The sequence below is a fragment of the Polyergus mexicanus genome, unplaced genomic scaffold, assembly GCF_030449975.1.
Source record: "Polyergus mexicanus isolate NDT 795.1 unplaced genomic scaffold, iyPolMexi1.0 SCAF_10, whole genome shotgun sequence".
Classification (NCBI taxonomy): Eukaryota; Metazoa; Arthropoda; class Insecta; order Hymenoptera; family Formicidae; genus Polyergus; species Polyergus mexicanus.
This window is the reverse complement of record NW_027223330.1, coordinates 2,606,877-2,630,145: the sequence shown is the minus strand read 5'-3', so window position 1 is coordinate 2,630,145 and position 23,269 is coordinate 2,606,877. Positions and strand designations below refer to the sequence as shown.

The window sequence follows — 23,269 nt, the reverse complement described above, 5'->3', positions numbered from 1 at the left end:
GAAGTTTTCACTGCAAACACAGACAGTATTCATAAAATTTCATTATAATTTGTGTAATTACAAAATTGCTAATTGGAAAATGTTTTCTTTAATCTTTTTCGTCTAGGAAAGCGCGTTTTATTACATGATAAAAAGAAAGTTTCTGTACAACAAGTCAGATCGACGGGGCAATGAGTAATAATAAGAAATCTATCCCTTTATGCAATTTATTTCTTCCTCGCGCGCGACTGTAATACGTAATTTTTCAATACGCATTTTCACGAGTATCAGAAATGAGGGGAAAACATGAGAATCAATCTTGCAAGAAAAATGTATTCGGGAGATACGTGTGTATACGCTCCTGCTGCAAAGATTTGAAAAATGTTCATTTTAATGGTTGACGTAACGCGAATATTGGTTACCACCGAAGTGTTACGTGCTCGGAGTTTCGAGCAGGAAGCACGTACACTGTGGAATGCATATATAACATCATAATACACGTTGTAAGATACGAGATATGAATATGTCGCTTAAAATCGTGTATGTAAAAAGTGAAAAATGTAAATTCGCGAGCTTTGATCACGCGTACAGTACATTGATTCTGACGAAACCATATTGTCGCGTCGCGCAAAGTTCACCCTCATACCAAAGTTACAAAGAACAACCCGCCGCTTGGCATAATTTCACATCGTTTTAGCGGCTCGAAACTTTTTAGTCAAATTGAGTAACGGATCGTGCATTGAATGCAAATGACCGCGCGACGTAACGCGATAGAACTCCCCGTTCGTTCCTTGTCTTTTTTTCTTTTCAATTTTTTGCGGTGAAGTTGATGGCCAAACTTATGCGGCTGAAGTTATGCCGCGCGCACTTCCATGATTCCGCACCGCTCCGTCGTCTGTAGGACGTTCAGAAAAGTTTGCTTTTGACGCGGCGGATTGCACGTGACGAATTCAAATCAGGCGTAAATACTTAAAGCAAACACTCCGTGCGAAAAGAGGGGGGGGGGGAGACCAACTCAGATTTAAAATAAAGCATTAGAAGCTCGACGAGCGACGACAAGGTTGTTAAGAAGAACGGCCGCCATCTCGCGAGGCCGGTCTTCCTCTCTCAAAGTTCACGGCGAACTTTGCGTAAACTCGCCAAGTTTAGTAGTGAACTAGTTCATTGAACGAAAATTGTAACCACGATGAATGAGTCGTGGATATTTCGACTGTTGCCGTTGGAATCGATCGTGCGATCGATCAAGATTCCACAATCGTTAAGTAGATTTCATGTGAAATACATCGAGTTATATCATTTTGATTACAAGAAATATTTCAATTAAATACATTAAATTATAAAAACCATTTAACGGGATATAAATGTCCCAAAGAAAATTTGTTACAATTCGCAAAAAAAAAAAGAAACAAAAAATTTATTCTAGTATATACTTGAGGAGAATCCAAAACAAATTAAAATATTTATTTGGTGATTGTTACAAAAGCAATCGTATTAAAATAAATATTTAAGTACCAATCATTGACTTTTGTAAAATCTTCATCCACTATCAAAATTTTATACTGAAGAACTTGTTCATTTTCTTTTTTCTCTCTACAGATTTTATATATATATATATTATGATAAAGTCATCATTATATAAATTATAATTATAAAAATTATATAAATACAAAAAATAATAAGAAGGAAGAAAGAGCGGTTTATTTAATATTTATGTTTTATCTCGACTTCAAAAAATAAAATTGCCAGACTGTAAGAAATTCTCGTGTATCGGAAAATTGTTCTCATATATATAGGTAACAGCTAAAAGCAATATAAGTGGGGCAAATAAGTTCTCTCTCTTTTTTAACTCGCCCAAGAACAGAAGAATCGCATTTGAACTTTTATATCTTCTTCGATCATATACAACGGTATATTATCGATAACTATACATTACTGATAAAAGTTGCGAAACATGAGATTGGAAAGTATCATTTACAACAAACTAATAGAAAGTTAAGATTTTATTATTAAATTAATTCACATAAAATTAGAAAGCTAAAACTTTTAGACGGTTTACGTCTAAATAATTGATGAAAACCACAATGATTTTACGGCGAACGCGTTAACGTGCAGTAATTAATAATATTTTCAAAGTTCTTAACTCTCTAATAAGAGTAAAATCTAGAATTTAATAAAGATATCTGAGAGAGACGAAAACTAAAAGTGCAATGTAGTCACCCGATGAAGCTTATTGGCACAACACCAAACGCCCAGTACACAGAATGAGTTTTTAATTCACTAGTGACGCTCGTTGGGCCGGAAACTTAACAGCCACGTTCAAATCTCACAGGTTGTCAGGAGTGAAATTTTAATCAATAAATCGCGCTAAAATCAATCTCAACAAAACATCGATGATTACATTCATTGTTTGATTGAAGCTTTCGTTAATATCAAAAAATTTTTTGTCATATTATTATTTTTATCATATTATTATTTTTATTATATATATATAATATCGATATATATACATGTATTTAGTCAATTCTTTTATTATTTTAAATATCTTATTGATTAGAAAAATTGATAAAAAATTTATATATATATATTCCTTAATACGGTATAAATTTGAACTGAATTCGAGGAATCTTAGTTATTCAAAGTGTGACGTCAGTATACATTCTATTATCCAACTATTCTTATTTTCGCAAAAGGACGAGAAAAAAAGGAGATTAAGAACATTCCGCCACCTACCTCGCACGATGAGCTTGATCACAGCTTCCGGCGCATTCCGGTTGTTCACGAGACACTCGTACATACCGCTGTCGGCGGCGGTGACGGGATGCAGCTGCAACGAATAATTTTTCAACGACAGCGACATTCTGTTCTGTTCTGTTCGTCGTACGACGGTTGTACTTTTGCTCTTATACTCGAGCAACCGCATCCCGTTTGCCCGCCACTCGAGCATCAACACCAGCGAATCCTCCGTCACGCCCGGACAGCCCAGCGTGACGTTCTTCCCCGCTTCCACGACCACCTCCTCCACCAGCGAATTCATGGCATCTGCGAACATAGAGATCCGTTCGTTATGTTCATCGCGCGACGAACGTTATCGATGTAATAAAAATAAACGCGATCGCATAGAATTGCACACCGGAATCGAGGAAAGCGAACGGTCGTCTCGCGACGTATTCGCGGGTTTATCGACCCGGAATTTACCCGCGTCAGGACAATTTCAGCGTAGAGCGAATAAAATCCGAGAATAGAACTGGACGTTTGTCGACTTTACAGCGCGTTATTCTTCTTACTTTCTCGCGAGACCAAAGTGTAAAAAAATTCGAAGCTTCGCATCGATTTTTTTCTTAATCCACTCCATTTTCCTTCATTCTCCTTTATTCGCGTCAACTATAGTTTTAATATCTTTCAATCGCGAACAGTAATCAGTGTACATCAGCGCCAGAGCTACCCTGGAATTCGTTTGCGATGAATTATATCTCGTTTGAATACTTTAAGGGAGGAATTATAATATACGCGCGACTACACCCAACGCCGTAGCTTTCGATCGACTTTTAAAATTTCACACGGCTGGATCGTAATTTGCAACGCAAAATATACCCGAGTGAGTATGCGCGCGTTACGCGCGTTATTGCATCGCCGAATCCCGAATAGCCAGGCATCCAATTTTCTTTCTAACGAGTTCAATTTTTTTTTCCACCTTTTCAATACACACTCGCATACCACACACTATTACCCGCTTCGGCCATAAAAAGGACATCGTAGGCCGAAAAGTTTTATGAAAATCCATGCACGAACGGACGACAGACAGAGATTTCGTGCTTGATTTCGTAAGTATAATACTAGCGAGGCGTGTACTATATTATATCGCGGAAAACCGTGTGTCGATCGTGTGTGATAAAAGTACGCCGGACATCACGATGCGGTACGTCATCGCGAGGTAATTCAAGATATTCCTTCCGCAATCTCTTTGGAAAGTCCACCAAGAGCTTTCGCTGCGCGAGTTTCGCAAAACGGTATTCGAATCACGCGTGTATTCATACGTGCAAGTTCGAGCCTTCCGAGCATGCTCCTTTAGCGCATCCAGTCTTTTTCTCTTGCGATCGGCATAAATCGCGCACTTCCCTCTCTTTGAGCTACATGGTTGGATAAACATGCGCGATATTCGTCCATCTTTGCAAATAAACGATAATAAATTTGTCGCAAAATAATGTTTTATAAAAATCCTTTTCTCGAACTCAAATTTTTCCTCTCGCGCGGAAAATTTTCTTTTCTTCTAACAAATTACATTCTCCATTTATTCTCTTCCTTTTCTTTCTATTCTAAAATTTATGTGCAGAAAGCACATCCTATTTTTTTTTTTTTTTTTTTTGGAAAGAATTCATTATCTTTCTTTATAAAACAAAAGGTTTATCTAAGCCATTATTCGTTTTATCTGCCAAAATACAAAGGAAAGCATTGATATTACCTTGTCTACGTGAATAATACAGATTTAAAAGTTATTTGATTGATTATCTGATTGATGTTGCCGCTTTGAATTAATATCAGAGACGAGAGAAAATAAGAGATATAAGAGATTTATTCTTCATGAATATAATACACACACGCGCGCGCGTCAGGCTAAATGAGATTTTTTTCATACAGCGGCATTCATAATCAATAAAACGCTCTTATAAAATGTGCCAAAGACTTCAATTTTAATTTATTAATCAATAAATAACCATCGTAGCTTATTCTATCGCGAGATCTAGGACAGTTGAATTAAATAACGCGACCATTTACTAATTAAGAGATCTAAAATGAAATTCAAAGCAGTATATGTTTTAAGTATTCAATTTATTGATTGCAAATCTCAAAACCGTCATCTGCAAAAACTCACGCTGCGTGTATTACACATAGAATACATGATGATAGAATATATAGCCTGTTTTCCCTTATTCATGCAGATAGTTGACAAATCAAGAATCTTAAAGTATTTCCAGTATATGATATACTATATATTATATATATATATATATATATATATATATATATATATATATATATCGGTTTGGTTTTTAAAGCTAAATTTCTTCAAAAGTAACATCAAAGTCGCTCACGGCGAAATGAGTTGACTGGGAAACATTTCGTGTCGGAAGATATTTCAACGGAATTTTAAAGCACAGGTTTCTTCTCAAAGCTCTCTAGATACTATCGCTAAAAATTCTGTGCACTCTTCCCTTACTTAACATTACTACATTCCCGCCAATCCGCGGAACCGTAAGCGTAAAGAATATATTTCGAACCTTGTACCGATTAATACGCCACAACGCACTTTCATGAATAAAAAGATACATATAGGAAAGTTAAAGATCAATGAAAATACGGGTCGGGATGAACGCTTCTCCGCTGTAGCACGCGGACAAGTAATAATATGCAATGCCGTCTATCGTCTTTGATAGATGTACAGCGACTCAACGAGCAAAAAAACTTGGAAAAAAAAAGCGAAGGAGCACTACAAACGCATAGACACAACGATACGCGCTATAACGATTCTCGGTCAACGAGAATCGCCCTAGTTTGTACGCGCAACGAGACTACTCGCAGCCATAGTACGCTCGTAAAATCCATGGCAAATCTCTCAAGAAAATAAAACTGTAATCGCGCACGTTTTGGCGTACGCGATTGTTTCTTGCACGAGGCGCAAAAAAAAAACGCAAACATTCGCATTTTTTTCTTTTCTTATTGCGAGCGCGATATCGAAGGAACAGTTTATCTCTATTCCGGCTCTTCGGTTCGCTATAATTTCGTAAGCCATTTCAGTACAAATTTGTATTAAACGTATTAAACTTTCGCGACCTAAAACTAATTTCTGTCGCCGACGCGGCATACACGAATCTGTATTTAGACGTCAATCGCAAAAGCTGCGCGCAGTAAAATTATAGCAGCGGCTAAAATATCCCGTATTAGAGCTACGCGCGCGTGTGTAATATTCCGTTCGAACTTAAAATGTAATCGATATAATTTAACGGAAATAGAAAGAGAAGATCTCCACGGATTGGTGAATAATTATAGGTACACGTTTGTAAACTTTCTGTTCTTTTCACATGTTGCTTATTGTTAGTTAGGAAAGGAGAGCATAAGCCATTTCGCGCATAAGACCGTAATATAAAAAATTTCTCTGCAATGGATAACGCTCGCTGCCATTCCGCATTATGACAGAAAAATGTATACATATATATTTATCCTTTTTGATCGCATTCGACTCGCTGCGCCGCAGAAGATTTCGTACGCGATTTTTTCTTCGTATCTAAGAAAAAAGCTTCGCGCGCGCGTCGGATCGTACGGGGCGTTTCCGAAGAACTGCAACAGTAGCAGCCGAAGGAAGGATGCAAATCCGCCTCGTTACTTTTCGAACTTCGTCAAAAGTACGCCGTAAAAAGTTTCCATACCAATTCCGCCGCCATGCTTACGAAAAATCATAAATTTCCTCTCTCTCTCTTCCTCGGTCTTTCGCGTAGGAGAGAGAAAAGGAGAGGCGGGGTGCGATAATTTTTCGAATTTCACGGCGCATTGAGTCCCGGGCACGAGCGTTTTCCATTAGACGCTAAATCACAGAAGGAATTAATGTTAATTACAGCACAAATCCCGTATAATATCTCAATTGTGACAGACTCGAGGAAAACGTGAGAATATTTATGCTCGCCAACTGCAAACTGCCGGCCAATTATTTTATCCGATTCTCAAGCGCGCTCGTTACTTATTCCTTACAAAGTGATATTCGTTATACTTCCCAGGAGAGATTAGCGCAGGCAAATGGCATCTTGAATCCCGCATGGGCCTTGAAATTTGCTTTAATGTTATAGGAATATTACGAGAGAACTTGATGCGCCTCTACATGTCGGCGAAAGGAGGTGAGCTTTCAAGCAGTTATCTCTTTCGCCGACATTGTGGAAAGAGCTATCATTATCCCAAATTCTGTTTAGCAATTTCCAGCAAAATATTCAGGAAGAAAGCGCAAACTGCATAAATCCACTATGTAAATACAGAATAATACAATGTGGTGCACATTTAACGACGGCGTATCAACCTTAGTAACAAAATAAATCGTTTAAACAAATCTTATAATATATATAGATATAATAAATATATATATAGCAGGAAAAAAGTTTAAAGAATCCTTAAAATCTTTATATCAGGAAAAAATAAAAGATCAATAAGAATTACACACTCTATATACTTCATTTAATAAATAGCAGCGGATTAACATAATTTTTTAGTACTTAATGTGTATAAATCTCTTCTATATATATATATATAATTTTTTTTAATCTAATTTTTCACGATACATATGCTAAATACATCCATATATTGTACGACTAGATCGTCCGGCGATCGTATCGTCAGCTGTTGCATCAGCAGATGCAACGAAATGTTCTCGACCCTCGAGCTCGGAGGCCAGCCTAAAAATTGAATTTTATCCTCTTTTCCTCGGTAGAGAGGTGGACGGACTCGGTATGCCGTAAATTAATTTACGCAAATCTTCCGCGAGCATGAATTTTTCCAACACTAATTTCCCCAGAAGCTACCACGCTGCGCGAGATACGGTCACACGGTCGAGGCAAGCCGTTACCACGGTAATTACCTTCCTACCCCCTTCGTTCCGCTACGTCTTTTTGTCTCATAACCAAGTAACTATCTTAATTGCTTTTGCTTTTCTAACTCTGGATACTGCACTAAGTCCGGCTCGTTTTATAGGGAGGAATACTGACCCTTCTCCTCCCCCCCCTCTCTCTCTCTCTCTCTCTTCTTCTCCTATCCTATCCTATCCCAAGTCCGAAAACCCCCTCGTTGTTAGCGACTATCCGCGGGGGTTAGCATCCTATCTTCGCCCTCTAGAGGTCGATTTAAATTCGTTCACTTCCGCCATTTGCTCGCTTTCTCTTTTCATCCTTCTCGTCTCTTATCACTCGACATTCTTGGAACCGCTTATATTTTTTCATTGCGCCTCTGACGTTTTTTTTTTTATCGGGGTAATGATAATATCGCAACCTCCACAGAAGAGTTGAAGCGACAATCGCGGAAGGCAATCTTCCTAAGAGAATCTCAAACGGTACCACGCAACGTCGCTCGTGCCAATTTTCGCTCCGTTAACCGTTACGCTGATCTTCGTTATTTCCCATGGAAAATTTTTCGCGAAAAGTAATAATCGAGCATCGCCGTTAGGACGAACCGTCAAAGAGAGCAAAGAGTAGTCCGTCGATTATTTTAATAAATTGCAATTTTTATTTAAAAAAAAATAAATAAATAAATAAAATAAAAAAAAATCTATCGACATACCATAATATAGAAAATAATATGAAAACTAAAAAAATTAATAATATAGCGGAATAAGGAAGCGGAAAGAAAAACGCTTATTAACGCTTCATAATAATTAGAGAAAATTCTCGGCCGGTCTTTTACAGTAAATGGGATTGGTTAAAGCCGCGATGGGTAAAAATATCCCGCAAATTCACTCAGACTTTTTCATCTCTTCGCTGGCTGCCTTTCTTGCGGTGGTAAATCGTCGGTAGCGGCCCTGCAAAAGCGCGCGATTCCTCGTTTCGGGATTTCTACCGTTTTCTTGCCGGTCATCAAATAGATAAGCGTAGAGCGCGCGAAACGCGACTCCTGCTTCAATTTTACGAAAGTACGAGAATCTTGATATAGTTGATTGCTTTTCGGAAACTCTTAGTATTAATCGCGACAGACATGGATTTATAGCGAGCAAGACAAGTTGGTTTTAATAGCAACTCGCGAGAATTATTACACCGACAACTTATTACCTTACAACATTTGCCACCCTCGCATCTGGATGTACCAACTTCTCGGGTATCATTACACGATGTAACATGCACGTCGCACTCCCATCGCTGAGATTTGCTATCTACATTTTTTTTCTACATATTTTTAAACAGTGATATACCTTTTTATGCATATATATGTAGATTCCAACGCTATGCAACATTTGCTTGCAGATATCTCTCTCTCTCTCTCTCTCGAAATGTTATCTCGAGTGTTATCAAGATCTACAGACGGCACCAGTGCCGACACAAGTAGTAATCAACTGGAAGTGGTAAATAACATTTTCATGGAACAGTCAATCTGACAATAATAAGGAGGTCGCGTGATTATTTTCCTGGAAAGACCACGCGTAGATAGGGGCACCGTTGGTCGATTAATCATGGTAGATTCCCATCAGCCGGAGCATATTTACACGAACAAATGCCTCGCCGTAAGAGGCGAGCTCGCGCGTACGCCGCAACTCGCGCAAATTTCTGTCTACCGGAGTTGAAATCGTCGTAAATCCACGAATGATTCCCGGGGATCGTTTGTGCCGGTGCTCGGTACGTAAACTACCACAGTTTAATCGCTCGTTCGGTCAAACGCCCTCCTTAATTACTTCCGATTTAATTAGCGTTTGCTCTCTTATACAGGAAGGAAGAGTTTCCTACGCTCGTAGCACATTATAAATCATCGAATCTAGACGTTCCGAGTGCCTATACGGTATCGTTTCACCCAATATACAGAGCGTTTTCTGATAGAGATGTTGTGTAGCCTTCTCTCCGCGAACGACTATATGAATTTCGATAATGGAAATAAGTATTATATCTCGGACGGGCGAATGTGCTTAACATAGTGTCAAAAAAATATACGAGTATTGTCGGTTTGAACTTTATCGCTCGAAACCTCATTTCGACATTTTTTCGTTGAATTTATATAAAGATATTATTTTTTCGTATATGTAATAGCGAAATTTCTCGAGGATAAATTTTGAAAAAAATTCTATACGGGAAATTACACGACGTCACTGTTAAATGGACATCGCTCTAACGCCGTATCAGTTTATATACGTATGGAACGATCGCCCCGAAATAGACGCCAAACAGTGAGAGCAAACCGTCCGGGTATTAGTTTTTCCCCCTTTTTGGAAACCGAAACTCCAAAAAGAATTGTACGATTCGATAGCCGACGCTCTCACTAATGGAGCATTCGCGGGAAACGAAACAAATGGAGAACCGCGCCCTCCTGCTTCCTTACAAAATGAAGGCCGCTTCGTTCGTTCATCGCCAACGATCTTTCGGACTTTCTTGTTTTGGAAATCTTGGACGGACGGAACTTTCGATGGACAATTCCGTGCAAAGCTGATATTCTTCTTTGGAAGAGACCGATCGATCGCATCAAAGAACATTCATGGATTTTCGAATATTCGAATATATTGCAACTTTTAAATTCATTTTCCTTCTCGCAACGCAAACAATTATATTCAATTTATTTTATCGATAAAGAAATTTGTGTTGCACGTGAATCGAATTGTTTTTTTTTTTTTTTTTTTTTTACAATGTTGATCTGAAAATTTAATCTATCTAATAGAAAGAATAATCTTTAATGCAACATTATGAAATTCATTTGCTTTAACGCTTATACTCAGTGCCGATAACGTAACGATGATAAATAGCATTTCCGATAATAACAAACGATGCGAACCATGGTGTAAATACTTGCTCGTTCGCGACGCAGGGGATATGATAAGCAAGAATGCGCGTCCTAAAACGCCATCGAAGAGAGAATAACGGCAATTAAATTTACGTATACCCGGCAAACACACGCGTACATCATGCACAGATAGTTCTAACGCCCATTCGCTGTCGACTGCCATTTTTCTATTCTGTCACAACGGCACGGAAATATTCATTTACTGCGTCATTACGATCGTTCCCTGTTGTCCGCGAGGCGCTGTGTCGTCATGTCGGCCATGCATCGGCGTAATTACTGTCTCGAAACAGCATGGGAAAAAAAGGACAAGAGCGATATTTCAACACTCGGACGATACGCCGCTCATTGCTGATCGCATTTTCGATAGCGCCGAAACAAATCACGCACAGACTAAACGCGCGAATCGCCATTATGAAAATAATTGAATTTCTTGAGCCTAGAGCAAGTATGAAACAAAAAAATTGAGAAAAAAATCAAAACAATTTTACGTATATAATGGTTATTTGTTCCGCGTTGCGAGAGATCGATGAAAAGGTCAGTGTAAATATAACGTACATAATGCTATCGCATACGGTATACGGTACGAATATGTATTTCCATATTTCCTGCAACGAGCCGACATATTTGCAGGCGCAAGGGGCGGATGCTTGTTAAAAGCGCACGACGAACGCACTCTCGACGATAATTGGATCCGATAAAGTCTCTTCGTTACAATACTCTTTCGCAATGATTTCTACGCCTTCGTGATCATCTGTACATGGATAATTTGAAAGTAATGAAAAGCGACAGATCGCAAAAGAGAATTGATATTTTTTTTTTTTCGATTATTTAATTAACTTAAAGAGAAAGAGAGACGGAGAAAAAGCAAACATTAGTCTTTTCTTCATCTTCATCAATATTCAGAAGTATACAGAAAGTAATATTATTACTCGCTATTTTTAATTCTGTCGAAACTATTACTGTTAGTTTTATTTTATCTCTATTATCAAATATGTCTCTGAAAAATAAGTGAGATATAAGAATAACGAATCAAGAAATTAGAAAAGTATAGAAAAAAATAAGATGCAAAGCTCGTGCAGAATAAAAAAGTAGTATTTGTGACGTATGTGGGAATAATTATTTAAAAATAAATTTTATTTCGATATAATATTACTTCATAATATATAAGTTATCGAGACGTATTTAATTTGAAAATATTGAACAAATCTCTTCCGTTCAATCGAATTTCACTTTTCGACAAGAAATATTACACTAAACGCATTTATTACCATACGAATGCCCCGCGTAAAGAACAATCCTGACGATTCTTACCGGAATTGCGGAAGAGGCCAAGAGAAGACACACCTAGACGAACATGTATATCACGGGTTAACGTGTATAAACGTAAGAGGGATTTTTGTCTGAGAGATAGGCGAATGTATATACAATATTAGCGGTAACTCCGTTACATAAGTGATTGAGGTTAAACTCGGTGGGAAGGATTCGCAAACTTCTTACAGCCCTTGCAGCTGCTAGGAGCGCTGTGCTTTCCCATTGTGTCTCATGACGTCGTCAGTTTCGTACGTACGTTTCGTAACGAGTTCACCACGATGCGGGGATCGATATCGCATTAAAGATACGTCTGTGCGAAATTTCGGGAAAAAGCGCAGGAATGATATGTATACACGAGAATCTTCGCCGACAATCCGGAGTGTCGGTTGTACGTCGAGATATCGGATGTTGCTATTTTAATGCCGCTGAAAATGATATATCACTGACCGAAACTCGATGGAGAATCGATTGTGCCACGTCAAATTCCGTGATAGATGGCAATGCTTTGAAATAAAATCGGCGAGAGTTGTACCAATATGTTTTTACAATATTTTTTAACACATTGCTAAAACGATAAGGCTCGTGGCACGATTTTTACGCGAGCGATCCGAAGTGTATCTCGGGGAAGTAATTAAAATGAACAATAAGAGCTGCTCGCGTTCTGTTGCCAACTTTTAAAAGTCCATTTCGCGATATAATGGTACTTTCTTCGTTTAATTCTTAGGACCGGCAAAGAGAGAGAGGGTCGTTCTTATCTCCAGTATCGTAACGGCGCTTCAAGAAAAACTTTATTATACGTTTAGAGTCAATTAAAAATCTTTCAATTCCGTTTAATTGCTTCGTCAATATTTTTAATAGACTGCAGGTGTACAATATTATTTCATGTTTTTACGAGTATATATTTTAATGATCCTCTTTCGCGTCTCATACACACACTTAATACAAGATTGATACCGTTGCTTGCAGTAGTTTAACATCATCTCTAGCGTTTCATTCTTATTCTTACAAATTGACTAACAATATATACATATAACTTGTAGAAACGACGCTTGTTAGACTTATCGACTGGAGATGCAAAAGCGAGTTAACGGAAATTAATCGAATTACGAGATTCTCTAGCGAATTCTGAGTGATCTGCATCGAACACTTTGTCTTGGAATAACTACCGACGTTCGACAAGGAGTATGAAGTGGTTAAGCCAGTTAAGGGTCTACACCAAACACGAATAATCCAATTTCTGCACCGAATGCCGTGAGGTCAACATAATTTCGGGCACGACATCGTGCTTCCAAATTAGGACAGCCACGCCTTAAAATACACAAACGGTTACTGAACTTCTACTCGTCTCACTTAATACCGAATATCCGAAAATATTCGCTACTATCAATTATTAAATTATTCATGTATTTCATATAAATAAATATTTTACGACTCGCAAATAAATTTTCGATGAATATTAACTATACAAATAGCTAATAATTTGCGGAATATTACTGTCTATTTCCATCAATATTTAAATATTTTTAAAAATGTTTCAAAAATTATTCAATTTATATACGATTCTAATTGTTATTTAATCAAAAATTTAAATTGCGCAATAAACATTTCCCTACAAAACACAAGTAATATTCAGCTATTTTGTTTATACGAAGATGATATTATTTCGTTGCATAGACATAAAGTTCCACAAATTAGGATTCTGCAACTACCATTAGAGTGCAAGCCCCGTCTCGTGCATCTATATCATTAAGTGAAATGAAACTCGAGGTACGGCAGTATATCTCGGTGTAATTAAGCATAACGGACGTCAACTTTGGAAAATCTTGATACCCGGCGTTCCATTAATACTAACCGATCCGCGCCATCGCATGTTCACGTGCGCTTTCGTTTCTTGAAATTCCTGGAACGCACGAAACAACACATTGTTCCTCGAGATGTCTCTATGAGAAAACGTTACCTATATCCGCGGCATTGTCCTACCGATAAACCTTCTTCTCTTTCAACAACACTATAGGGAAGCTCCTAGAGCCTTCTCCAGCGGTAGGAACAAATGTGGCGGAAGTGTGAAAGTAGACTAACTCTCATACCAGAGAAAAATAAGAAAATACCAACTGGATAAGCCGTGTGCACGAGTGTATACTATCGTAAAGTTCATATACTAATGAAAAAAAAAAAAGAAAGAAAGAAAATATGAAAAATTTGATTAATAGTGTAAAAATAGATTTTTTTATACCAAGGAAAAAGAAATAAGAAGATAGCGAATAAGCCGTCGATCTATCGAATTTTTATCATCTGCGTAAAACTCCATATATTAATAAAAGGAGTTTTATCCAAAGCTTTATTTTTTATTTATTTTTTATTTACTTATTATTAGAACTGTATTCTATTACATACATGTATCGTCAATTAATGCTTGAGAGTGTAAAAGATTTTATCAATAGAACCATAGAGTTCTCTCTATTTCTGATCCGCGGGATGTATCCTTGATGCTGCGCCATAAGTCGCAAGCGGATCGCGAAGCATATATCGCTTTTAAATCCGTTAATGCGGGTTTGGGAAGGCAATTTGCATAGGTTTCATAGTTACGTATAGCGACGCAGGATCGAGGCTATCATTACGACAAGCCCTATCCCGGTCCTGTTAATCCTTCGGACTTTACCCATGACGCTTCAGCGTTAAACAGGTCGTCCTGAATTCGGCGCGCTTGTAGTAAGTAACGGTTGAAACTACGCTCAAATAAACTTTCAAAGTGGAATCTTTCGTCTCTTATTTTAAGAACGTGATATTGGCTTTTCGGTGAAATCTTCTTTTCCTGTTGCTTACCTCCTCCTCCTACTATCCTGCCTCGCCGTTTCGCCTTTCGTATTCAGCTGTTCTCTGTTTTTCGTATTCGGTTTTATATATATATATATATCTCATCTCTATCTTTCTACCTTTCTTTTCCTCTTCTACACTCAAGGAATATTAATTATTTTCGCTCCGTATCGCTGATACGCATCTTAAAGCGAGGTGGGCTTGTCGTGAAAAATCGAGGGCTATTCCATCACACCATCGATGACGAAAAGTGTTTCGTTCGACTCTTGAATAGCGCACACCTAGAGAAAGCATTCTCTCTTTCTTTTTTTCTTTTTTTTTTGCTTTCTCTGTCTTTGTCAAGCTCTCTTTTTTTTCACGCTTCTAGCTCGGTGACGTTAAATCACATGAGAGGCAATAAATCCTCGCGTTTCCTGGATAGCTGATTCGGCACAAAATATCAGCGAAGTACGTGCGAACAAGCACATCAAACTATCTCACACATTTATATGTAACGGCAAGAACTGGCTGACTATTTACACATTGTTGTGCGTTTGAATAAGCTTGTATAATAATTTGTGCCAATATTTGCGCTTTACGAATTATGTATTATAGAATATAGATAGATAATTAATAGATAATAATATATAATTTCTGCGAATCCCTCTTGTAAAACTCAATACGAGCAAATAACAGAATAACTCCGCGATTCATATCACTCCTATCAATTTAAAATAAGATAGATCGAAGAATTATTGAACAATAGAAAAAAAAAACGAGAGCAATAATCATCGATGAAGGAAAAGTGTGAAAAAGTAATTGACAACAATCTAGGAAAAGGATAGAAAAGAAACGGGAGAGAAAGGAGAAAGCATAGATACGTGGTGGAATAAAAGCGAACGTAGTTACCAATAGCGGTTGGGATCCCTCATTTGATTTCGCCCTGCTGAAAAAAATTGCATTTGTCGCCGGCAGCCTTTGGATTCGGAATAAGATACGGTTCCGGCAAAAGAGCGCCTTGGGGCTCTTTCCGCCGGATCAGATATTATGTTAAACGTTTTTAGTTATTCACTCGACGCTCTCTCCTCGGCACGGGATATCCCCTTATTCTTTTCTCCTCCTTTAGTATAATCGAGATCGAATCGAAGGTTCTCTCCGTATATCTTTCCCTTCTCCCGCCAACAGATTGGTCTTCGAGAAAGGAACGTGGATAGATTATCTGCGCGGCGCGCAGTGAGAGACACCTCTCGAAAGAGCCGATAAAGGAGAAATAAAAAGTCAGATAAAGATAATAATTTCAATGACGTATATATATATACGTGGTATAAAATAGTAGGATCGATAATAAAAAAAAATAAAAAAAAATACGAAAATATTTCTCTTTCGTACACCGATTAAAAGATGTCGACGGACAGTTATGTGATACAACATAATCGTAAAAAAAAAAAAGGTTAAAGTAAGATAAAGACAACAGAAATGAAAATAGGACGTCTAGTATAGCAATTTATATATTTTTAAACACGCACGAAAGATCTTCGATTCGAGACAAAATTACGTGTCTCTTTAATCCATTTTATCTTTTCCACAGAAAGAATTTTCAAATCTAATGCCGTAAGAACGTTATAAATGTCGTTTAAATATTTTCATCTCGGCATCAGTCCTCAGATATATGCATATTAGATATATGTATTTCGGTGTCGTCCGGCAAAAAGTTGTGAAAGATGTGGAACATGGTCGCGTGCAACGCGGGATACCTCCTCGTCCAGCTGACTATTTTCTCGTCAGGCCTCCCTGACAGCGTGCAACGTACATTTTAATAACGCGCCATAGAACGATCGTCGACGTTTCACCGCGCCTGCGGGAGGACAACGCTCCAATTCGGCAGGGCGCTGTTGACTGGAATATTTCAGACACAAGAACGTTTGAGCGAAGAACGAGGAAGTTTCCGAGCTTAGCTTCCAGTCGATATAGATGAAAGAACGAAGAAATAGGGGAAACGTCGCGAGGACAAAAAAGAAAGAAACGAGGACAGAGTATCAGAGATGACAGAGAGTATCAGTAAGAGAAAAAGGGATTTTAACAAGGATACGAGAAGATTATGATAGCATAAGAGACACACGGAGAAAAGGGGAGAGAGACAGACAGACAGACAGACAGACAGAGAGAAAGAGAGAGAGAGAGAGAGAGAAGAGAAGAGAGAAAAGGAAAGAGGAGGGAAACAAAAGTTACAAAGGAGCATAGCAATGAAGAGCGTAAGGTATGCAAAGTTTGGAACTTAATTCATTTCTCAGGCGTCTCACGCGAAGAGCTTCGCGAACGTGCCCGAGAAGGTACGGATCTCATATTCGCGTAACAGCAGTAGCTTCTTTGCATCTACATACAGCCCCGCAAATTATTAACCATTTTCGCCGCGTCCACTAGAAGTCTTAATAAACAACTGCATCTGTGTCTTTTGGTTTATGATATTCAAATTTTTATATATCCAGAAATTGTATATGCATCTCGATCACGAAGGTCATAATAAAATCTTTTAAAACTTCGCTTACTACAAATCTTATTTGTAATGTATAGTTTTAAAGATATACATAATATAATAATATAATGTGTGTGTCTCTAATTAGAAGTTTTATCGGACGCGAGAAAGTTTAATTAGCTAATACAATTATAAGTTTGTAATTAAATAATAGAGCGTTTCGTTATCTATATTACGCTCATTATCTTATCATTACTTCGATAATTCATGTTTAAATGTTAATTATACACGTATAAATATATTCTCAAAATTTTATTTTACCACCTTGGATCAAAAAATGCAAACGGTGCCGACAACAATTTCAAATATAGAGAAAAATTGCTTAGATTCGGTTCCTAGATCGAATCACCACAACTATAAATTTATTTCAAATATATGAATATGAAAAAAAAAAAAAAAAAAAAAATGTGTAAGAACAATTAATTATAATATTCAATTCAAAAATTAGATGTCAATTTTTACATTGAAAGTGCATTATTTATAAATATATCTAAAAAGTCGATATAGTATTTGGTTTCCAGCGATGACAACGAATCGAACAAAATGATGAAAAATTGAAACGTCAATTACACACACGTAAATCGAAGATTATCGAAATGTCATTTGTTGGAATTATTGGCGGAAAGATAGGTAATAAGGCCACTTGGCTGAGAATATCGATTTATCCGGAAGCTCATATTGAATGCAAATAAGCCACGCGTGTAGTTGTTTATTCGGCACTAGTGCTCGCTCATTCTACCTCATCGAAGTATCGGCTACAATTCAAATTCAAATACCTACAAATTCATTCCGGTGTCATTGCTTGTTTGCTTAAATGCCCGTCGTAAATTATGATGAGGTGGCGTGAAATCGTCTCGCGCATTCTCAGAAAGGATTTCTGATAACGAGACAAAAAATATTCTTGACATATTTAATCGTATCGCAACCTTATACGGTATAAAAATAAAACAATTTTAAATTTAAATCAATAATTCCTTTTCTTCTCTCTCGAATTAAATAAGATTGTCTTACTATCTTGAGACAAGAGTAACATATACAAATCTAAGCTTATATATTCTTGCATTTAGAATAACTTGATGTTAGATCGCTACAAATTTCCATCTTCATCTTTGTGGAGAAAATTAACGGGATAGCACCAAGAGCATTTTATTCTAGATTTAAGAATTTTCCATTTAAGATTAAAATATTCCTTTTTCAATAATAAATATGATTGTCGCTATATCGATCCTATTTTATGATAGATTGAAGAGTAATAGCATTAGATCCGGAAATCTTTTCTGTGGGTGCGCGATTACACGTACCATGGGATGTAATATGATGTGACAATTCGCTTTATCCGGTTATCTTATGATGTTATGCCTAATGTGTATCTTAAAGAAAATCATCTCTCTCTCTCTCTCGCACTGATTTTACTCAGTCGTACACATCTCAAAACACACTCCGCATATCGTAGATTATTTATATCGTAGATTGTTATTTTCCTTCTTGTATTTTTATCGCAATATTCAAAATAAATGCAATGTCGAATGCAAATTACATAACGCGCGATACCAAACTAATGACATCATAAATATGCGTCGCATCGCATCATCTACAATTCGCAACGCGTTTAAATGCAGTGATTACAATATTCGAATAATACTGCAATGGATTAGGATCGCATCGATTAGACAAAATAGCTGCTATGAAAATGCAATATATGAGATAGATCGATAATAGAGGTCATATTATGTGCGACTGTAACTGTTGAACATATAGGGTACATCGGATATCGTAATACAAACAATGTGCAGGCGATTCCTCGTGCAAACGCAAGTTGAAAATGTATTATAAAATGAAATTTTTTCACATAAGCCATTCTCGTTGATAGTCAGGTGGTTGTACGTGTATTGAACGGATCTTCAAAGTCAATTCTCTCGAAAACGAAGCTTCGTATGAAAAAAAATTTCATTCTACATTTTCCACTTGTATTTGCATGAAGAATTACTTCCATTTCGCTTGTATTCCAATTTTTTATATATTCTATATATCAGGGAGAGAGCTAACGAATCTCCATAAATAAATTAAATATTACAAACCTAATCTATTTTTTTATATAAATCTTTTATACATGTATGTATGGATATGTATGTGCGTGTATGTATGTCAGAGTAGGAAAATATGTTACTCTAATCTTTTTATAACTATTGTGTATTTTATCGTTCATCGATACTTAGACGAATAAATCAACATTACATTTTCTGTAACGCGATATTTATAACAGCCTGAAGTAAGAAAATATGATAAATCAAAGAGTAGAAAGCGAATAGATTATTTACGCAATCTGAGAAGAAACGGAAAAGAGAGAATATGAAATATTTCGCGAATCGAGTGTAAGTTTTCAATTGTTCGGATAGGGTGTAAGCGATATCGCTATATACAAGTATAAGACTAAGAATATTATCATATAGATAATACTTTCTCACGTATCGTACTCGTCATCTATATTTGATGACTCAATTTAGATATTCGAGTACCCGCTTGCGCGCTCAAAAGCCCCGGGTGTAACTATACTATATTCTACTCTACCTGGATCGCTAAGTAGTCCGATTCCCCTTTGCCTCTATAAAGGATGTCCCGCAATAGGACATCTACAGCTCAGAAATGCGTTCGTGTAAGCAGTTGGTCGAGTAGAGAAGTATTGATAAACGTATGGTTTTAACGCGAGAAACCCTTGTGTTATCGTCGGACATTACGCTTTTGTATTTTTTTCTCCTGTTACGTGCGTGTAGGGTTAGCAGCGCATATTATTGTCGTATTACAAGGGCAAGAGAAATGCGGTACACGCGGCGTTTATTAATCGTTCGAGAAACACAAGATCCGATAAGTCGTTTCTCGCATATTATTGTGCTACAACGATAATTAATTCTCTCGAGATTATCGAACGCCTGCCCTCTTGTTATCAGAGATGATTAACGTAATACGTGTCTCACGACATAATCGGTCGAAATCCTCTTCTTATCAGCGCCATCGACGCTATAATTTTCGTTTAAGGACAACCTCTCGCCGCGCGAATATCGTAAATTATTTATTAAAGGATACAATTACTATACGGCGATTACGGCTTACGTGGATTCTAATTACGAAGCAATCTCTCTCGTGGTATAAGCGGCAGACGTTTGACGTTCTCTCACACACTCTCGTTGATAAAAAAAAAGTTATTATGCTCAAAGCCGTAAATTCTAATTTTTATTTTTATATCTCACCTATTCTCTCCCCCCCCCCCCTCTCTCTCTCTCTCTCTCTGCATACAAACCCCGAGATTGCGCGTTAAAAAAATCTATGCGATCCATCCGGTCTCGCGACAATGTCGCTGCGGTTTTCTATCCGCACTCGGTCACCCGTAGTTTTATAAACTCTGCTCGTCTCTCTCGTTTTTTTTTTTTTTGTTTATTTTTTGTTCCGACCACCACGTCGGGGAAGTGCTTCTGAATACCGCACAACACTCGAAACAATTTAACTGACAATTAGAAGCTCGTTTCACGTTATCAATCCTGTGCAGTAACATATGTTTTTTGTCTCCGCCTCTTTGATCGTGTGCCCTATCTTTGTTATCTGTTATTATCATTCTCGACATCGGATAATTTTACATCTAAAGAGCGTTTCGCATGTTTGTGACGATTGATAATCACGTTTGTGATATAACGACTTACATAGTGAAATAAATACGCAAGCAAATAATATCCAAACAGTGTGTGTGTGTGTGTGAGATCGTTCTAAAAATATTAGTGATAATTTGTAAAAATTCTACGATTAATAAGCTGCGATTTACAAGATGTAAATTCTAACAAAGTTCCAATAATTTATACGTTATATAATTTATACATTTATATATTTAATTTGTAATCTAACGTGTAATGTTTGTAATAATTTAACAAAATTCTTATAATTTATGTGCAATTTAATGTGAAATATTTATAATAAATGGATGTTTACGATTTGACAAACTTATTTCTTACTGATATAAATTAGAGACGAGTTTAATATCTCTAATTACTCACAATCAGAAAATTGGAATTCCGCATTGTTTACTCTCGCGACGAAATTATACATACGCATATAATTACTTCTTCGTACTTTCGTGAAATGGTATTTGACGTGCGCATACATACGCAGGTACGCATTGTACAAAGCCTGCGAAAGAAGTTCCACGAAGAATAGAATTCTCTAGCCTCGTTGGTAAAAGACGACGCCCCCTCTTCCTCCCCATCCTCCTCACTTCCCCGGGCAATATTATTCCGAAAATATTCCGGGAGATCAAAGCCACGATGAAAGGCATTTCCGTTGCTCGAACGGTTTCGTTAACAAGATAGGAAGGATATAGTCAGACGCGACAGACAGAAAATATAATATATATTGGTATATATATATATATTTCCGCATGCCTAAACGCTTGTTCTATCTTTCTTCATTCGAATGTACAAAATGTACTTCTTATTCTGACAGCGGAAATGCGTCTAACGATGCGATTAAAAGTGTTGTTTGACGGAAAAAAAAATCATTATCGCGCGACATTCCTTTTATTGTATTTGAGAGATAGTTAAAAATAATATTAATTTGCGGAAAAAAGGATTATAAGAATTAAGCAAAGGTTGATAAGCTATTACTTTTCTCAACATATCGTTTCTTTTTGCAAGCCTATCAATCGTTGATTCAGCTCTTGCTAATTGTCAAAGAAAACCTTCATCGCGCGGAGATCTCTCGTGTGTAAATCGCTCGGCTCGTTTCACAGTTACACGTTCGTGAAGCCGTTCGAATTCAAATGCAAAACCTCATCCTCGATCGGCGAAGTAATGTCTCGGTTAAGGCCGTCTTTGCCTGCAAGACGGAATATGAATGAATTCGCTATGAGGTGCACGCCAAATGAACTGAATGGTCGCCTTTGCATGTAATCGCGATCAATGGTGCCGTCATTGTAGAGCCAATAACCAACTCACGGCAGTGAGATAAAGTCCCATGTAGAATTGCGCGAATAATTCCGCGATTTTACACGAGGCTCATCTATGTGACCTTCGAAGTGAATTTATAGATGCGTTTGCGAATCTAATAAATATTTTTACGAAGAAATACAATATATATAATAAAGATATATTTTAGTCAATTGAATCAGCAAAATTATGAAATTGTAAAATTTAAAACAAAACAGACGACGAAACAAAACATACGGTCAGCGAAATATTACAATATGAAATAGTGAATAGAATCGCGTGATTCTACGCAGTCGCGTCCGTTCGCGATACAACGCCGTCTACGTTACGAGTCGCGCTTTTATCATTGCACCCTGGTTTTAGGGGTAATGAACCGTTAATGAGAAATGTTTGGCGCTCCGGGAATTTTTTCGACGTTCATTTTCGCATTCTGATGTTGCGTGCCTGTTCATCCGACACTGAGCTTTAGCTGCAAATTAACGATAATGGTATTATATAAAATTGTTTCGAATCAGACGAACATTATTACGTGTCAATCAATCAGTCGTACAAATGTATAGGTATATGTATACATAGTTGTGTCTCGCATAAAGATTTAAAATTTACTATGACATAAATTGACCCCCCCCCCCCTTCCCCTATTTGCTCTAAATTCAAACTGAAAATAATTTAAATTACTCAACTTTTAAAATAAAAAAGTATACAGTCTTCAATATATATATATATATATATATATATATATATATATATATATATATTCAAATATTTATATTCTTAAAAGATTTACGACTTTTCTGCGCGCTGTTATGCGATTTATCTCTACCAAGCGAACTATCTATCTTATGTGATATCAAAGAGAACGTTCCGTAAGCATGCCGTGGTAGGATCAAATATCGAGAGCAAGCCTCGGTACGAGCCCCAAGCCAGTCATTCGAAAGTAACTTAAGATCTTGACGCGATCTCCGCGTGCCTTCGTCGGCTTTCCTCCTGGGCCGCGGCACACGGAGCTAACTCGCGTTCGATTTTCAACTTTCCATCTGAAAAACCGGATCTAGCGCGCGGCGGCGGCGATGGCGGCTGCTTTTTCCCCGTCCAATGCTTCGCGCGAACCACCTCGGCCATCTCGGGCTCTCCTTTGACACCTTCCTTTTTTTTTTTTTTTTTTTTTTTTTTTGTCCGA

The 23,269-nt window shown here is 37.3% G+C and overlaps 1 protein-coding gene across 5 annotated transcripts in view; it reads right to left on the bottom strand.

The window, feature by feature from the left end:
* LOC138937418 (tyrosine-protein phosphatase 99A) overlaps nucleotides 1–23,269 on the bottom strand; it is a 255,436-nt gene that overhangs the window by 160,735 nt on the left and 71,432 nt on the right. For all 5 annotated transcript variants that reach the window (XM_070303704.1, XM_070303703.1, XM_070303700.1 and 2 more), the window contains exon 2: nucleotides 2,710–3,018. In XM_070303704.1, the coding sequence (XP_070159805.1) occupies nucleotides 2,710–3,013 (304 nt within the window). In that variant the 5' untranslated portion in view covers nucleotides 3,014–3,018. The remainder of the gene's footprint in view (nucleotides 1–2,709; nucleotides 3,019–23,269) is intronic.